We start from the raw sequence: 14,609 nt of genomic DNA, 5'->3' as shown, positions 1-14,609 counted from the left end.
TTCTTCTTCTTCTTAGTCTTCTTCTTTTCTTCTTCTTCTTCTCTTCCTCCTCCTCCTTCTTCTCCTTCTGCTTCTTTTTCTTGGTCTTCTTCTTCCTCTTCTTCTTCTTCCAATTCTTCTTCTCCTCCTCCTCCTTCCTCCAATTCTTCTTCTTCTTCTTCGTCTTTTTCTTCTCCTTCTCCTCCTCCTTCTTCTTCTTAGTCTTCTTTTCTTCTTCTTCTTCTCTTCCTCCTCCTCCTTCTTCTCCTTCTTCTGCTTCTTTTTCTTAGTCTTCTTCTTCCTCTTCTTCTTCTTCCAATTCTTCTTCTTCTCCTCCTCCTCCTTCCTCCAATTCTTCTTCTTCTTCTTCTTGTCTTTCTTCTTCTTCTTCTTCCCTTTCTTCTTTTCTTCTTCTTCTTCCCCTTCTTAATCTTCTTCTTAATCTTCTTCTTAGTCTTCTTCTCCTTCTTCTTCTCCTCCTCCTCCTCCTTCTTTTTCGTAGTCTTCTTCTTCTTCTTCTTCTTCTTCTTCTTCTTCTTCTTCTCCTTCTTGAACGGGTTGATGGAAAGTACAAAGTTGGATGGAAACTGTATGGAATCTTGTCTCCTGTGATATATATGTGTGTTTGTATGTCTCTGTTCCCACTCTACCATTTGACAATCTGTTGGTTTGTTTATGTCCTTGTAACTTTGCAGTTCTACTGGAGACTGATAGAATAAGTAGTGTGCATTTAACAAAACCTTAAGTACTGGGGTTGATTTGTTTGAGTAAACCCATCAGGTTGATGCCCCAGCATGGCCAGAGTCCCGTGACCGAAACAATAGAAAGCTAAAAGATATGTTCTGTGTCTGACCCTCACTCACTTTGCCCCACCGTCCAACTTTGGTTGTCGGGAATAGAATGGATTCCAGTTGCCAGCAAGTCTCTCTTCAGGACACTGTGTTGTAAGAGGCTTGCTTCCCAACCACATGGTTCCAGGTTCAGTCCCACTGCATGGCACCTTGGACAAGTGTCTTCTACTATAGCCTCAGGCTGACCAATGCCTTGTGAGTGGATTTGGTAGACGGAAACTGAAAGAAGCCTGTCATGTAATTATATTTATGTATGTGTGTGTCTGTATTTGTCCCCACACCATTGCTTGACAACCAGTGTTGGTGTGTTTACACCCCTGTAACTTAGAAGTTCGGCAAAAGAAACCGATAGAATGAGTACTAGGCTTACAAAGAATGAGTCTTGGGGTCAATTTGTTCGACTAAAGGCGGTGCTCCAGCATGGTCACAGTCAAGTGACTGAAACACAGAATAAGAGAAAGGAAGAGCAAGCAGCTGTGTCTCTTAGCGAAGCTGGAAGACAAATTTATTGGGTTGGCAGAGAAAGTTGTTCCTTTTTGTCTGTTGAACTTTTGTCTCTATCAACAGCTGTGCACTGAGTTTTTGGTCCTTACCTATTAAGTGGAGGTGACAAGTAATGGTATGACGATGGAGGCGGCAAGCTGGTAGAATAGTTAGCAAGTCGGGCGAAATGCTTAGCAGTATTGTGTCTGCTGTTACGTTCTGAGTTCAAATTCCGCTGAGGTCGACTTTGCCTTTCATCCTTTCGGGGTCAATAAATTAAGTACCAGTTACGCACTGGTTCGATGCAATCGACTTAATACCTATGTCTGTCCTTGTTTAACCCCTTGTGGTTAATAAAGAAATAGGTAATGGTATGACAAGAGCTACCCATCTGCGGGGCCAGTTGTAGGGGCAAATGGTTCTGTAGTTGGGCTATTTGGTTCATAATTTTAAAAAAAAGGTAACAGTTACCTTCTCAGGGTCATAAGGGCTAGTTTCCTGTTTTCCATGGCATATAAATTCCTTACCTGGATGGGACCCCAATCCGTCACTGGATTACTCAGTTTTGGCATCTGGGTGGATTGGAGCAATGGGAAATTAAGTTACTTCAGGAACAGCCCATATGAAACCATTGTATTACTGATACATTTTTTCTCACCACAAAGAGATGAAAAATGTCAATCCCAGCAACACTTGAAATCAGAAGTATGTTTCACTACTGTAATGTAGTCAGTCTAGGGTTCAGATACGACCCATACCCCCCCCCCAACATACAAAATGCTGTTCCACCAATTCTGTTAACTGACTGACAGCACCACAAACCACTTTATTCATTTCAATTATTAGAGAAAGGCTTCAAAATGAATCTAATTAGCAATTATTGCCTTGCTTTCAGCAGAAACTTAACTAGTAGGCAGACAAAGAAAAGCAACACAGTTGCTAATGAGAGAAAGGTAACAAAAAAAAAAAAAAAAAAAAAAGTGAACGTGTGTGTATATGCGTATATATATATATATATATATACACATACATACATACACACACTAAGTTCTATGTTCAATAGTTTTGTCATCAATGGACTGCTGACTAGCAATTGGTGAAGTCGGACCAGTATCTGGTTTGGTTTTGAGAGATGTTAGTGCAGGTGTTACGGTCCCCTTCAATCCAGATGCTGTCTTTTGAGGCGGAGTCGATGCAGGCGATTTATGGGAGTTCTGAGTTGTTGGTAATTTCCCAACTGACTGTGACTGCTGAGTCAACTTTGCAGCCGACTGCAACAATTGTTGGTTATGAGACAGCTTCATCTGTTGAACCCACCGATTCTGTAGCATCTTGGTTGGCTGCTGCAGTGAAGAGCTCTGCAAAATTTTCGATGGTTGAATCTGAATACCCTGCTGCAGTTTAAGTGTAGAAGGTTGGGATGTCTGAGTTTGAGCCTGTGACTGTTGGGCTTTAAGTTGCAGTTTATGTTGTGACAGCTGCAGCTGTTTCAAGTGCTGCAGGTGCCCTGACTGTACATTTGAAGCTAGCAGCATTGGTGTTGAACTCTGAGCAGTCTGTAACACAAGATGTTTAGTGCCTTCTAGTTTGCTAGTCAGTGATGAAGGTTTGCAAGTTTTATCTAAACTCGGATCAAATGTCAATGGTTGATTCGACACTGGATTGTTCTGAGAACCTTTTTTGTTGATAGCAAAACACAACATTGCCCATTCCAGGATTTGAAACGACAGTCTTATGATTGTAAGTCCAACACCCTGACCACTGAGCCATGTCCTTCCACATTTGGCTGATGATTGTAAGGTCCTTGAGCAAGACACTTTATTTCACTTTATGGCTCCTCTCCATTCAGCTCACAAAAATAAGTTATCCTGTAAACTCAAAGGGCCATTCTGTGTGCAGCTGAATCGCCCTGAAAACTGCATTAAGGGTACACGTGTCTGTGGAGCACTCAGCCACTTGCATGTTAATTTCACAAGCAGGCTGTTCCATTGATCAGATCAGCTGGAACCCTCATCATTGTAACTGACAGAGTGCCAGGTTTAGTTTGCTGGGCCAGTTTCTTTGTGGGTTGGTGCAGATCCTCAAGGACGAGCTTCTTTAATCTTATTTCTTTACTACCCACAAGGGGCTAAACACAGAGGAGACAAACAAGGACAGACAAACAGATTAAGACGATTATATCGACCCCAGTGCATAACTGGTACTTAATTTATCGACCCTGAAAGGATGAAAGGCAAAGTTGACCTCGGCGGGATTTGAACTCAGAATGTAGTGGCAGATGAAACACTGCTAAGCATTTCGCCCAGCGTGCTAACGTTTCTGCCAGCTCGCCGCCTTAAATCTATCTTTAAAGCTTCTTTAATCTATCCTCATTGAATTGAATGGAGAGAGAAAGTGAGACCATTACACAGACATACAGAAAAGGAAAAAAAAAAACCTAGAAGTAAACAGAGAAATTCAGTGAGAGAGAGAAGAGCACATTAAAAAGCTTGCTTCCCAACCACGTGGTTCCAGGTTCAGTCCCACTGCATGGCATCTTGGACAAGTGTCTTCTACTATAGCCTCAGGCTGACCAAAGTCTTGAGTGGATTTGGTACATGGAAACTGAAAGAAGCTTGAAATCGGCAATTTCAAACAGGTGGTGCCAACATAATGCCTTATACCATAACAAAGTTTGGTACCCTGTCAGATGCCTTCCCCAGAGCAATAAATGCTTGATAGAGGATTTTGCTTTTGTCTCAGAATATTCTGCTTCATTAACGTAGTCCAAACCCTAATTACATCTCAACTAATTGCTTTATGGCACTGTGTGCCATAACTGTTTCTGCGTCTTGCAAGATGTGGTCCCATCAATTTAAGAGTCTCTGTAATTACTTCTTTCTACCCCATCACCTTTGCCTTTTTACCCCTTCTATTTTAGCATTTGTCTGTCTGTTTGTCTTTTATAAATCCCATCACTATTCAGCTCTGTTTTGGCCTTCTAATGTGGTATCCTTCATTCATTGCCCTTGCATAAATGAAATTGGTGCCAAACATTTTATATACGTAAATTTATGCACACTCATGCATATACATATATGTGTATGCATGTGTGTATATATATATACCGGAGTAAACACATAAATGTGAAACAAGGTGGAAAAAAGAGTACTCAAATACCAGTGGTAGAGTAATATGCTTTATTTAAAGCAGCAGAAAATTCAACAAAACCTGTTACTCTGAGTTTCCCGTTGCCGATGAACGGCAACGGGAAACTCAGGTTTTGTTGAATTTTCTGCTGCTTTAAATAAAGTATATATGTCCATATGCATATACTTATAGATACACATGTATATCTGTATTCATGTAGATGGGTGTGTATATATATATATATAACATATATATATATTTATACACACATATATACACAATTATATTATCATCATTTAACATGTTTTTTATACTGGCATGGATTGGATGGTTTGATACAAGCTGGCAAGCCAGAGGACTGTATCAATATCTATATGTGTGTGTGTGTATATATGTGTGTATGTGTGTATATATATAAACAATTGCAGCATGGAAGGTGTTTATAAGCCATTTAAGAAACACACAAAAGCCGTTCGATTCACTTCAACATTTAAGTTTAATTTGTCAAAATATTTTCATCGCTTTGAGACCGCGACCTGTTCACTGACAAAATGAGGAAGGCCGGATTATGGGATTACCTTTGGCAGCACGAAGTTTTGTCAGTGAACAGGCCGCAGTCTCAAAGCGATGAAAATATTTTGACAAATTAAATTTAAATGTTGAAGTGAATCTAACGGTTTTTGTGTGTTTCTTAAATGGCTTACAAACACCTTCCATGCTGCAACTGTTTTTGTTCCAGCACACGATCTCAGATTAAGTCACTTGCTATGCAAGTACATCTCCATAATATATATATATATATAAACATATATAAATAAGTTATCTCTGTTTACTTTTGAGATGTCTGTGGAGATGTTCACATATATGGCTATATATATATTTGTATATACACATCTATTATACATATATGATGTAATAGGACAGAAATGTCTATTTGAAATTTCATATTTTACATTATTTAATTGTTGTTCTTCTTGTTGTTGTCATGGTGTCACATGACAAGACATTTTTATTTATCATTTTTTCATATTGTTTTTATGGCACCTTTCTTGTTTCTGTTGAATATATATTTCTCATTGCACTGCTACTCTGCATTTTGTCATCATGTTGCACGTCACATGACAGCTCGTGTCTTGTCTGTGTGTCTGTGTATATACATTTTATAATCATTCAACAGTTGTTTTCCATGCTGACATGGGTTGGCCAGTTTGATCGGTGCTGGCAGCGCAAGAAGACCACACCAGGCGCCTTTGTTTTCATATGATTTCTATGGCCGGAAACCCTTCCTAATGCCAGCCACTTTCCAGAGTGGACTGGCTATGTTATTCATGGCACCAGCACCAATGAGGTCTGCTTTGGCATGGTTTCTATGACTGGATGCCCTTCCTAATGCCAACCATTTTACAGAGAAGACAATATGTTATATGTATCTCTCTTTCTTTCTCTCCCTCTCTCTTTCTCTCTTTATATGTATATATATATTTTGAATAAATCAAGAAGTTCCTCACAAGTCAAATCAGATGAAAAGCAAAATTTTTGTGTATCCAACCAGTTTTACATTTTTGAAGATAATCATTGCTTTGTATTGGATGTTGTTGTTGTTGGTGATGGTGCTGGGATAAAGAGTGAATGTTGTTGACAAGACAAACAGTAAATGTAGTGGACATTTAACATTCTTGAAAAAATATTGGTGCAGACGTGATCATGAGGTGAAGAATCTCACTTTGCCACCATGTGGCTCCTGGTTTGATCTCAGTGCATGTCATGTTAGGCATGTCTTTTACTATAACCCCAAGCCAACCTATGCCTTGTGAGTTGATTTGGCAGATGGAAACTGTGTGAAGCCTATTGTGTGTATCACCATCATCATCATCGTTGTTTAACATTCATGTTTCATACTGATCTGTGTTGGTCCTCTGCAGGATTTGAACTCAGTGTGCAAAGAGTGAGAATCAATATTGCAAAGCATTGGCTGTCTGGTAAGAAGTCTGCTTCCCAATCAAATGGTTCCGGGTTCAGTTCCACTGCATGGTACCTTGGGCAAGTGTCTTCTACTATAGCCTCAGGTCAACCAAAGCCTTGTGAGTAGATTTGGTAAACAGAAACTGAAAGAAGCCCATTATATGTGTGTTTGCCCCCCCCCCATCACTGCTTGACAACCAGTGTTGGTTTGTTTACCTTCCTGTAACAGAAGTTGTTCAGCGAAAAGGCGGTGAGCTGGCAGAAACATTAGCACGCCGGGCGAGATGTGTAGCGGTATTTCGTCTGTCTGAATGTTCTGAGTTCAAAATCCGCCGAGGTCGACTTTGCCTTTCATCCTTTCTGGGTCGATTAAATAAGTACCAGTTGCGCACTGGGGTCGATATAATCGACTTAATCCCTTTGTCTGTCCTTGTTTGTCCCCTCTGTGTGTAGCCCCTTGTGGGGAGTAAAGAAATAAGAAGTGGTTCAGCGATAAGTACCAGGCTCACAAAAAATAAAGCAGTGGAGTCTAGACAGTGCTTCAGCATGGCCACAGTCAACTGCCTGAAGCAAGCAAAAGGTAAAAGATATATATATAGATAAATATATGGTGGAAACTGATCCTGGAACCACCAGGCTGGAAAGTAGGTATCTTGACCACACAGCAACTCCTGCACCTCGTCCTGTTTGGATTTTGACCCAAGTTGGACGTTATCACTTTGGTTGTTGATGCTAACGGCAACACTGGCTGATGGTAGACGTCACCATCCTGCCATGGTACAACCCACCTTTTATCGTCCTCCAATAAAGCACCAGCAGAGAGAGACCTTCATAGCATTAGACATGTTTCTGTTTTCCCATTCTGTCTGCATTCTTCTGTCTCTCCAGAATACAGACTTTGAGGTTTCCCTTGATTCTGTTTGCACTCGAATTGGCATTGCTGCTTTCATGCTGACTTATTTGACCTCGGAAGCTTCAAATGTTTCTTTCATTTTCTCTCTCTGTCTCTCCTCTCCCCCCTCTCTCTCTGAAAGGGACTTAACAGATAGGATGACTTTGTAGCATAGATGCAGGTGAAATTCCTCTCTCCCATATATTCGATATACGTGCATTCGGACATAGCTGCTGCTGTGGTGGTGGAGGTTGTCTGGCATTGTCACTGGAACTGGCTGTGTCTTTGTGGTCAGTGGCTAGACCTTAGAAGGTCTGGAACCTAACACCTCGGAAGGAGGAATAGCTGAGTTTTTACAAGTAGCTGTAGACTTAAAACAGGGTGGTAAACAGGTTGCCCCTTGTGATCCTATTTAGGGACTCCGGCTAGTTATATGTGACAATTGGCACAGTTGAGTAAGAGACAAATTGCCCCAATATCAACCAATCAGAGTAATGGACACAACAGGATCCAAATAGCGGCCAAAGGCTAGCTGTTCCCTGCTACGTTCAAATGCGTGTATATATAATAAACGGAAGTGAGGAATTTCAACCGAGTCTACGCTACAACTTCATTCAAGACCCTTAGACAACACTAGTAGTAGTAGTAGTTGCAACAGCAGCAAGAGTCTAAAGTTTTTGAAGGTATTGTTTTGTGTGTGGGGGGATTTCAATCAGTACCACATGTGCCATGATGTAACCCATCTCATGTGATTCTCATGTAATTTTCGACATCTTTAAATTTTATTTCTCTCTGCTTTGGATATTTCCCATTAAGGTAACTCATATTTCTATCCTATTTTTATTTTATTTATATTATTTCATTCTAAACCTGACATTTTTGTTTGTAATGAAAAATTGAAAAAGCTCCATTTGTTGTGTCTTTCCAAATAAATTTACAATTTTTCCCTCTTGCCTCATCCATCTTCAAACATCTCTTCATCTCCAACATTTTATGGAGTCCCTTTTCTACTTTTGCTTCCTGTGTTTCTTTGCTGCAGGTGAACAGTCCCAAAGTTTGGCGTAGCTTTGATGCAGATTCTTCCACCCGGCCGCCATTGTTTAAGACTCGTAGCAGTTCCATGCCAACCCCAGGCTCAAAGAAGTTAGACAGCTCCAAGTCCGGCTTGAACTTGCCGCGCAGCGGACGTGGATCGGTGTCGAATGAAAACAACGTGTTGCTAGATCCTGAAGTGCTGACAGGTTACGATACGCAAGTCCTCGTACTCACTGTCTTGGTAAGTACTCACATCAGTGGTTCTCGACCTCTTTTTTTTTTTTTTTTACCTATGGACTGCTTTGATTCCTATTTTACTTGGCTGGACCCTCATGCCCATTCCTTGATTAACCCTTTAGCATTTAAACTAGCCATATTTGGCCCCAAATTTTCTGTTAGATCTAGCTTCTTGCACCTATCTGATGTTATCATTGTAAGAGTATGCAGTCCCATCGTTGAAGCAGGATTAATTCCTAAGAAGACCCGGCAGGACTAGTGAGACCATAACCTGTGGCCTCTACCTGGGATGTAGCCAGTCGACTTATGCATACCTTTCCTTCTTAGGACAAAAAACTCCACTTGTGAAGACCCGTTGAGGCAAGTGGAAATCAGAAATCAGAGCCAAAATCGAAGTCGATCAACATGAATGGAAATTGCAGCTGTGATACCAGTGCCAGTGGCACGTAAGCAAACCATCCATCTGTGGCCGTTTGCCAGCCCCGTCTGGCACGTAAAAAGCACCGACTACGCTCACGGAGTGGTTAGCGTTAGGAAGGGCATCCAGCTGTAGAAACATTGCCAGATCAGACTGGGCCTGGTGTAGCCTTCTGGCTTCCCAGACCCCAGTTGAACCGTCCAACCCATGCTAGCATGGAAAGCGGATGCTAAATGATGATGATGATGATGATGATGATATTATTTATTCACATTTTGTTTTCTCACTTTGCCTGCTAGCATTTGGAAGGGCACCCAGCCCCAGAAACTGTCAATGGGGCCTGGTGCAAAAATTAATTTGGCATAAAACAGCTTTGAATTAAATATATTTGTATAAAGTCATGTTTTTACATGAGTCTTGGTGGAGAATTTTCTCCCGGAACTCTTCTTGCAGTGAAAGATCTTATCACACCCTTCTTCCCACCTGACTCTAAGCTTAATCAATTCAGAGAGTATATTTATACGTGTATGTGTGTGTATATATATATATATTGTTTTAGTCCTACTGATTACAGTCAAACATGTATGAAATGTGACTTTACACAAATATATAATTATGTATGTCCATTTTCACACTGCTTTCTCATTCGCTGTTTGTCTGTCTTCCACCACCACCACACTTACACACAAATGTAACTGAGCCATAAAAAAGTCAGCAGATATGACAGGTGAATATATTTATTTAATCATGTGTCATCCTTAGGGTTACAGTTGTTTCGCAACCTTCATCATGTAATAATAATTTCAGTGTATTGTTTACATGTTTGTGCTAATACCGCATGCTACGCATCATCTTTATATATAAAACTGAAGTTGTGTGTGTGAGAGTCTGTCTACTCCGATTTAGATTCCTAACTACTCCCACATTTTGCGGTGCAGTTTAACCAACAGCGGGTATCTTATAGTCGTGATTCATATCAAGCCCTTCTCGGTATTAGCACGCGTCTACGATGAGTCTATGATTTTAAAAAAGATTTACCATCATTTTTTCGTTTTTTTTAATGCATTTTTGCTCGGTTTATATAAGGGAAGTAACTCTCTAAAAATGCTTATATAGTTATTTCCCTTACAAACCCGAGCATCGCCAGGCGATACTGCTAGTACAATATAATTGTATATTTACAAATCAGTGCAGATACAGACATCTAGCTAATCAGATCACCCAAACATCCTGGTTACACCAAATAAATCTATACCTCCTGACTTTTTATGGTTTATATTCTCCTCATGAAATAATCTCATCGATCAGATCTCCTGGATTCTAGCTGCATGGAACTCTACATTATACTCTTCTGTATTAGATTACTTTGTGGTCTGTTAGCCAAATCCGCTGGAGGAGCTTTCTGTGATAGCTACATGATTTTATGAATCCATGTATTAAACCACAAGTATACTGATCTCTTTTTCAACAGGCAACTTTGGTCCGTAACACAACAGATGAAAATGAAGCTCGAATATTGTACGAATATTTAGCGGAGGCGTCAGTTGTCTTTCCTCGTGTTTTTCCTGTGATGTAAGTAGAAACCTCTTTCATTATCCGACCCCTATCTGTTTCACCCCCACCCCCACCCCATGCTACTCAGCATTTCTGTGTTTGTAGGGGACAGAGTCATGAAGGCATTCAAATCGTGTGTGGATTTATTGTCAGGCGCAGGAGTGGCTGTGTGGTAAGTAGCTTGCTAACCAACCACATGGTTCCGGGTTCAGTCCCACTGCGTAGCACTTTGGGAAAGTGTCTTCTACTATAGCCTCGGGCTGACCAAAGCCTTGTGAGTGGATTTGGTAAACGGAAACTGAAAGAAGCCTGTCGTATATATGTATGTGTATGTATATGTTTGTGTGTCTGTGTTTGTCTCCCTAGCATTGCTTGACAACTGATGCTGGTGTGTTTATGTCCCCGTCACTTAGCGGTTCGGCAAAAGAGACTGATAGAATAAGTACTGGGCTTACAAAGAATAAGTCCCGAGGTCGATTTACTCGACTAAAGGCGGTGCTCCAGCATGGCCGCAGTCAAATGACTGAAACAAGTAAAAGAGAATTCCTGACAAGAGAAATTCTCATTGAGACTCTTGAGTCTTACTTCAACCAATTCCTGATGGAGGCGCTTTCTGCTGCCTCCCTCATCCTCTGCTCCGGTGCCACCCTTTGCTCTTTAGTCCAATGGTTGTAAGCATCCTCCATACCGAGTGGGCTGGGAATCCTCTTCTGCCATGACTGCCCCTGCCTTCTCCCTGCAATCCAGCAGAAGCTTCTCGTACTTGGTGGGTTTTTGTTTGTAGGGGCCTGGTCACACCCTTCTTCCCACACAACTCTAAGCTCAATCAATATAGAGACTATATTTATACATGTGTGTGTGTGTAAATATGTATGTATGTACATATATATATCTATTGTTTCAGTCATTAGACTGTGGCCATGCTGGAGCACCACTTTGAAGAATTTTTAGTTGAATGTATCCACCCCAGTACTTTTTTTTTTATAAGCATTGTACTTATTCTATCGGTTTCTTTTTGCCGAACTGCTAAGTTATAGGGACATAAACACACCAGCACCAGTTGCCAAGCAGTGGGAGGGGGGACAAACACAGACACATACATACACAATGGGCTTCTTTCAGTTTCCATCTACCAAATCCACTCACAAGGCTTTGGTCAGCCTGAGGCTACTGTAGTAGACACTTGCCCAAGGTGTCACGCAGTGTGACTAGACCCGGAACCATGTGGTTGGCAAGGAAGCTTCTTACCACACAGCTACGATATATATATATATAGAGAGAGAGAGAGAGAAAAGAAAAGAAAAAGGGAGCAATAATAAGCAATGAGAAGTTGTAGTAGTAGTAGTAGTTGTTGTAGTAGTAGCAGCAGCAGCAGGTCATAGTTTAATTGTACTTCAGAACCATTTACAGCTGTTTCTGTTTATCAAATCGAAGTAAATTTTGCATTTATCTTATTCCATCATCAGAATGATTTAGAAGAATATAAACAGAAGGAAAAGGAAAAAGTTTGTTACGGCTTACATTTTAGTGACTTTTTGGGTTCCACATGTGTGTTTGTTTCTTCAATTAGATGAATGGAGCAGTAAGTGGGGAAAATGACTAGTTGACCGGCAATGTTTGCCGAAGGAGTTATACCTGGTGGAGATATCCGGTGTTGGTAATTGTCAAATATAACGCTGTTAGTGACCGCTAGGTTAGTCCCCATGATGAAGTTAGATAAGGCCGGTTTATGGGATTACCCTGGGTTTCACATCCATAAAGCTCTTAGCTTTACAGCACATCGTCAGATTCCAAACCTGTTGGTTTATGGCTTCTTCAGCAAAAAGTCAATAAAATGTAAGCCTAATGACTTAAACTTTTTCCTTTGCCATTTCCTTTTTCTTTCATTTCCCTTTTTCTCCTATTTATATTCTTCTAAATCATTCTGACGATGGAACAAGATAAATGCAAATTTACTTTGATTTGATAAACAGAAACAGCTGTAAATGGTTCTGAAGTACAATTAAGCTATGACCTTTTAATACCAATGATCAACTTCTCATTGTTTACTATTGCTCCATTTCTTTCCTTTCCTATATATATTAAACCACAGTTTTACCTTTAAATTACCTACTACGGTATACCTTATAGCTAGGACCATACATAGTGAGGTAATACACAATGGATGCATTTATCCCTTAGATGGTTGATAAGCATCGGAGGAAACTGCATCGGCATCCGTAGGCACTCCTTGTGTATTACCTCACTATGTATGGTCCTAGCTATAAGGTATACCGTAGTAGGTAATTTAAAGGTAAAACTGTGGTTTAATATATATAGGAAAGGAAAGAAATGGAGCAATAGTAAACAATGAGAAGTTGATCATTGGTATTAAAAGGTCATAGCTTAATTGTACTTCAGAACCATTTACAGCTGTTTCTGTTTATCAAATCGAAGTAAATTTGCATTTATCTTGTTCCATCGTCAGAATGATTTAGAAGAATATAAATAGGAGAAAAAGGGAAATAAAAGGAAATGGCAAAGGAAAAAGTTTAAGTCATCAGGCTTACATTTTATTGACTTTTTGCTGAAGAAGCCATAAACCAACAGGTTTGGAATCTGACGATGTGCTGTAAAGCTAAGAGCTTTATGGATGTGAAACCCAGGGTAATCCCATAAAGTTATAGTTTTCAGTTGAAACAATTAGCTGTCCTCTGATTGGGGTTGTTTGATGTTTCCCTTGGCTAATTCTCTGATCTTTTCTCGTTCCCTTGCAGACATAGTCTCCTTGATGCCAAAATCAATTCGGTGTTATCGTTAAGCCAAGACCAGGCCATCCTCAACGCCGTACAAAGCATCATCCAAAATATGATTGCCTGCGAGGACTCATCCCAGCAGCAGCTGTCGTTTCTCCAGAGTATGTATACGTCCCCTTTGTTTGCATCGTCACTGCCACCCGTCATCGTCTCACCTGTCATTGACACTATCGTCATCATCAGCACCACTATCACCATCATTGTCATCATCTCCACCACCACCACCGCTATCACCCCCTCCGTCACTGCCACCGTCATCTCACCTGTCATTGACACTATTGTCACCATCTCCACCACCATCGCTGTCATTGACAGTCATCATCATCACCACCACCACCACCGCTATCACCCCCTCCGTCACTGCCACCGTCATCTCACCTGTCATTGACACTATTGTCACCATCTCCACCACCATAACTGTCGTCCCTGCTGTCATTGACAGTCATCATCATCACCACCACCACCACCGCTATCACCCCCTCCGTCACTGCCACCGTCATCTCACCTGTCATTGACACTATTGTCATCATCTCCACCACCATCACTGTCGTCCCTGCTGTCATTGACAGTCATCATCATCACCACCACCACCACCGTTATCACCCCCTCCGTCAGTGCCATCTTCATCACCATCTCTTTCATCATCAACACTGTCATCACAGCTTTTGTCAGCATCTACAAACATAACCACGGTCATCATCATCATCCTTCTGTTACTGGGTGTATCTAAGCAGTTGCTAGAAATAGCAGTCAGACTGCTTCAAACTATCCATGTCTTAAAAGGAAAACACTTTGGCCACTGTAGTGTTAGATATACAAAAAGAGGGGATGATCATGGTTGGAACACCTTTGAGGTTTAGTTTCTGCAGAAATGTGATTGAAGGTGCACCAGCTCCAGGTGAACCCTATTGTTTGGAGGATTCACCTAGGCAGAAACAACTACAATCATGAGTATTGGAGCCAGCACACACAGGTATATCAAATACCATACAACATAAATTGTTGATTTATTAAAATAATCTCTTCCTCTCTCAAGAGGACGTATCATAATTAGCAAATGGTAATTAAGACCAACTCCACTTGAGATGGGGAGATCATCCCTAGAATCAAGAATCCTCCAAAGCTGACATGCCTTTAAAGAAAAGGACAGGCTTACTGTCTAGCGAGGAAGAGGATAATTGTGACATGTTTCTGGATTGATAGCCATCATCATCATCATCGTTTAGCGTCCGCTTTCCATGCTAGCACGGGTTGGACGGTTCAACTGGGGTCTG

At 40.9% G+C, this 14,609-nt stretch overlaps 1 protein-coding gene across 6 annotated transcripts in view; it reads left to right on the top strand.

Moving 5' to 3' along the window:
• The window catches only part of LOC115226150 (neurofibromin), a 75,628-nt gene that overhangs the window by 22,450 nt on the left and 38,569 nt on the right, over nucleotides 1–14,609 (top strand). For 5 of the 6 annotated variants that reach the window (XR_003883005.2, XM_029797146.2, XM_029797145.2 and 2 more), the window contains 3 exons: nucleotides 8,336–8,572; nucleotides 10,458–10,558; nucleotides 13,297–13,436. Coding sequence is in view for 5 of the 6 variants with exons in the window: in XM_029797146.2 (XP_029653006.2) it covers nucleotides 8,336–8,572; nucleotides 10,458–10,558; nucleotides 13,297–13,436 (478 nt within the window). In the remaining variant the exon portion in view is untranslated. The remainder of the gene's footprint in view (nucleotides 1–8,335; nucleotides 8,573–10,457; nucleotides 10,559–13,296; nucleotides 13,437–14,609) is intronic. The other variant, XM_029797147.2, reaches the window with a different exon arrangement.

Source organism: Octopus sinensis, linkage group LG29 (genome assembly GCF_006345805.1).
Source record: "Octopus sinensis linkage group LG29, ASM634580v1, whole genome shotgun sequence".
Taxonomy (NCBI): Eukaryota; Metazoa; Mollusca; class Cephalopoda; order Octopoda; family Octopodidae; genus Octopus; species Octopus sinensis.
The sequence above is the reverse complement of the archived record's forward strand: the minus strand, read 5'-3'. Positions and strand labels throughout refer to the sequence as shown.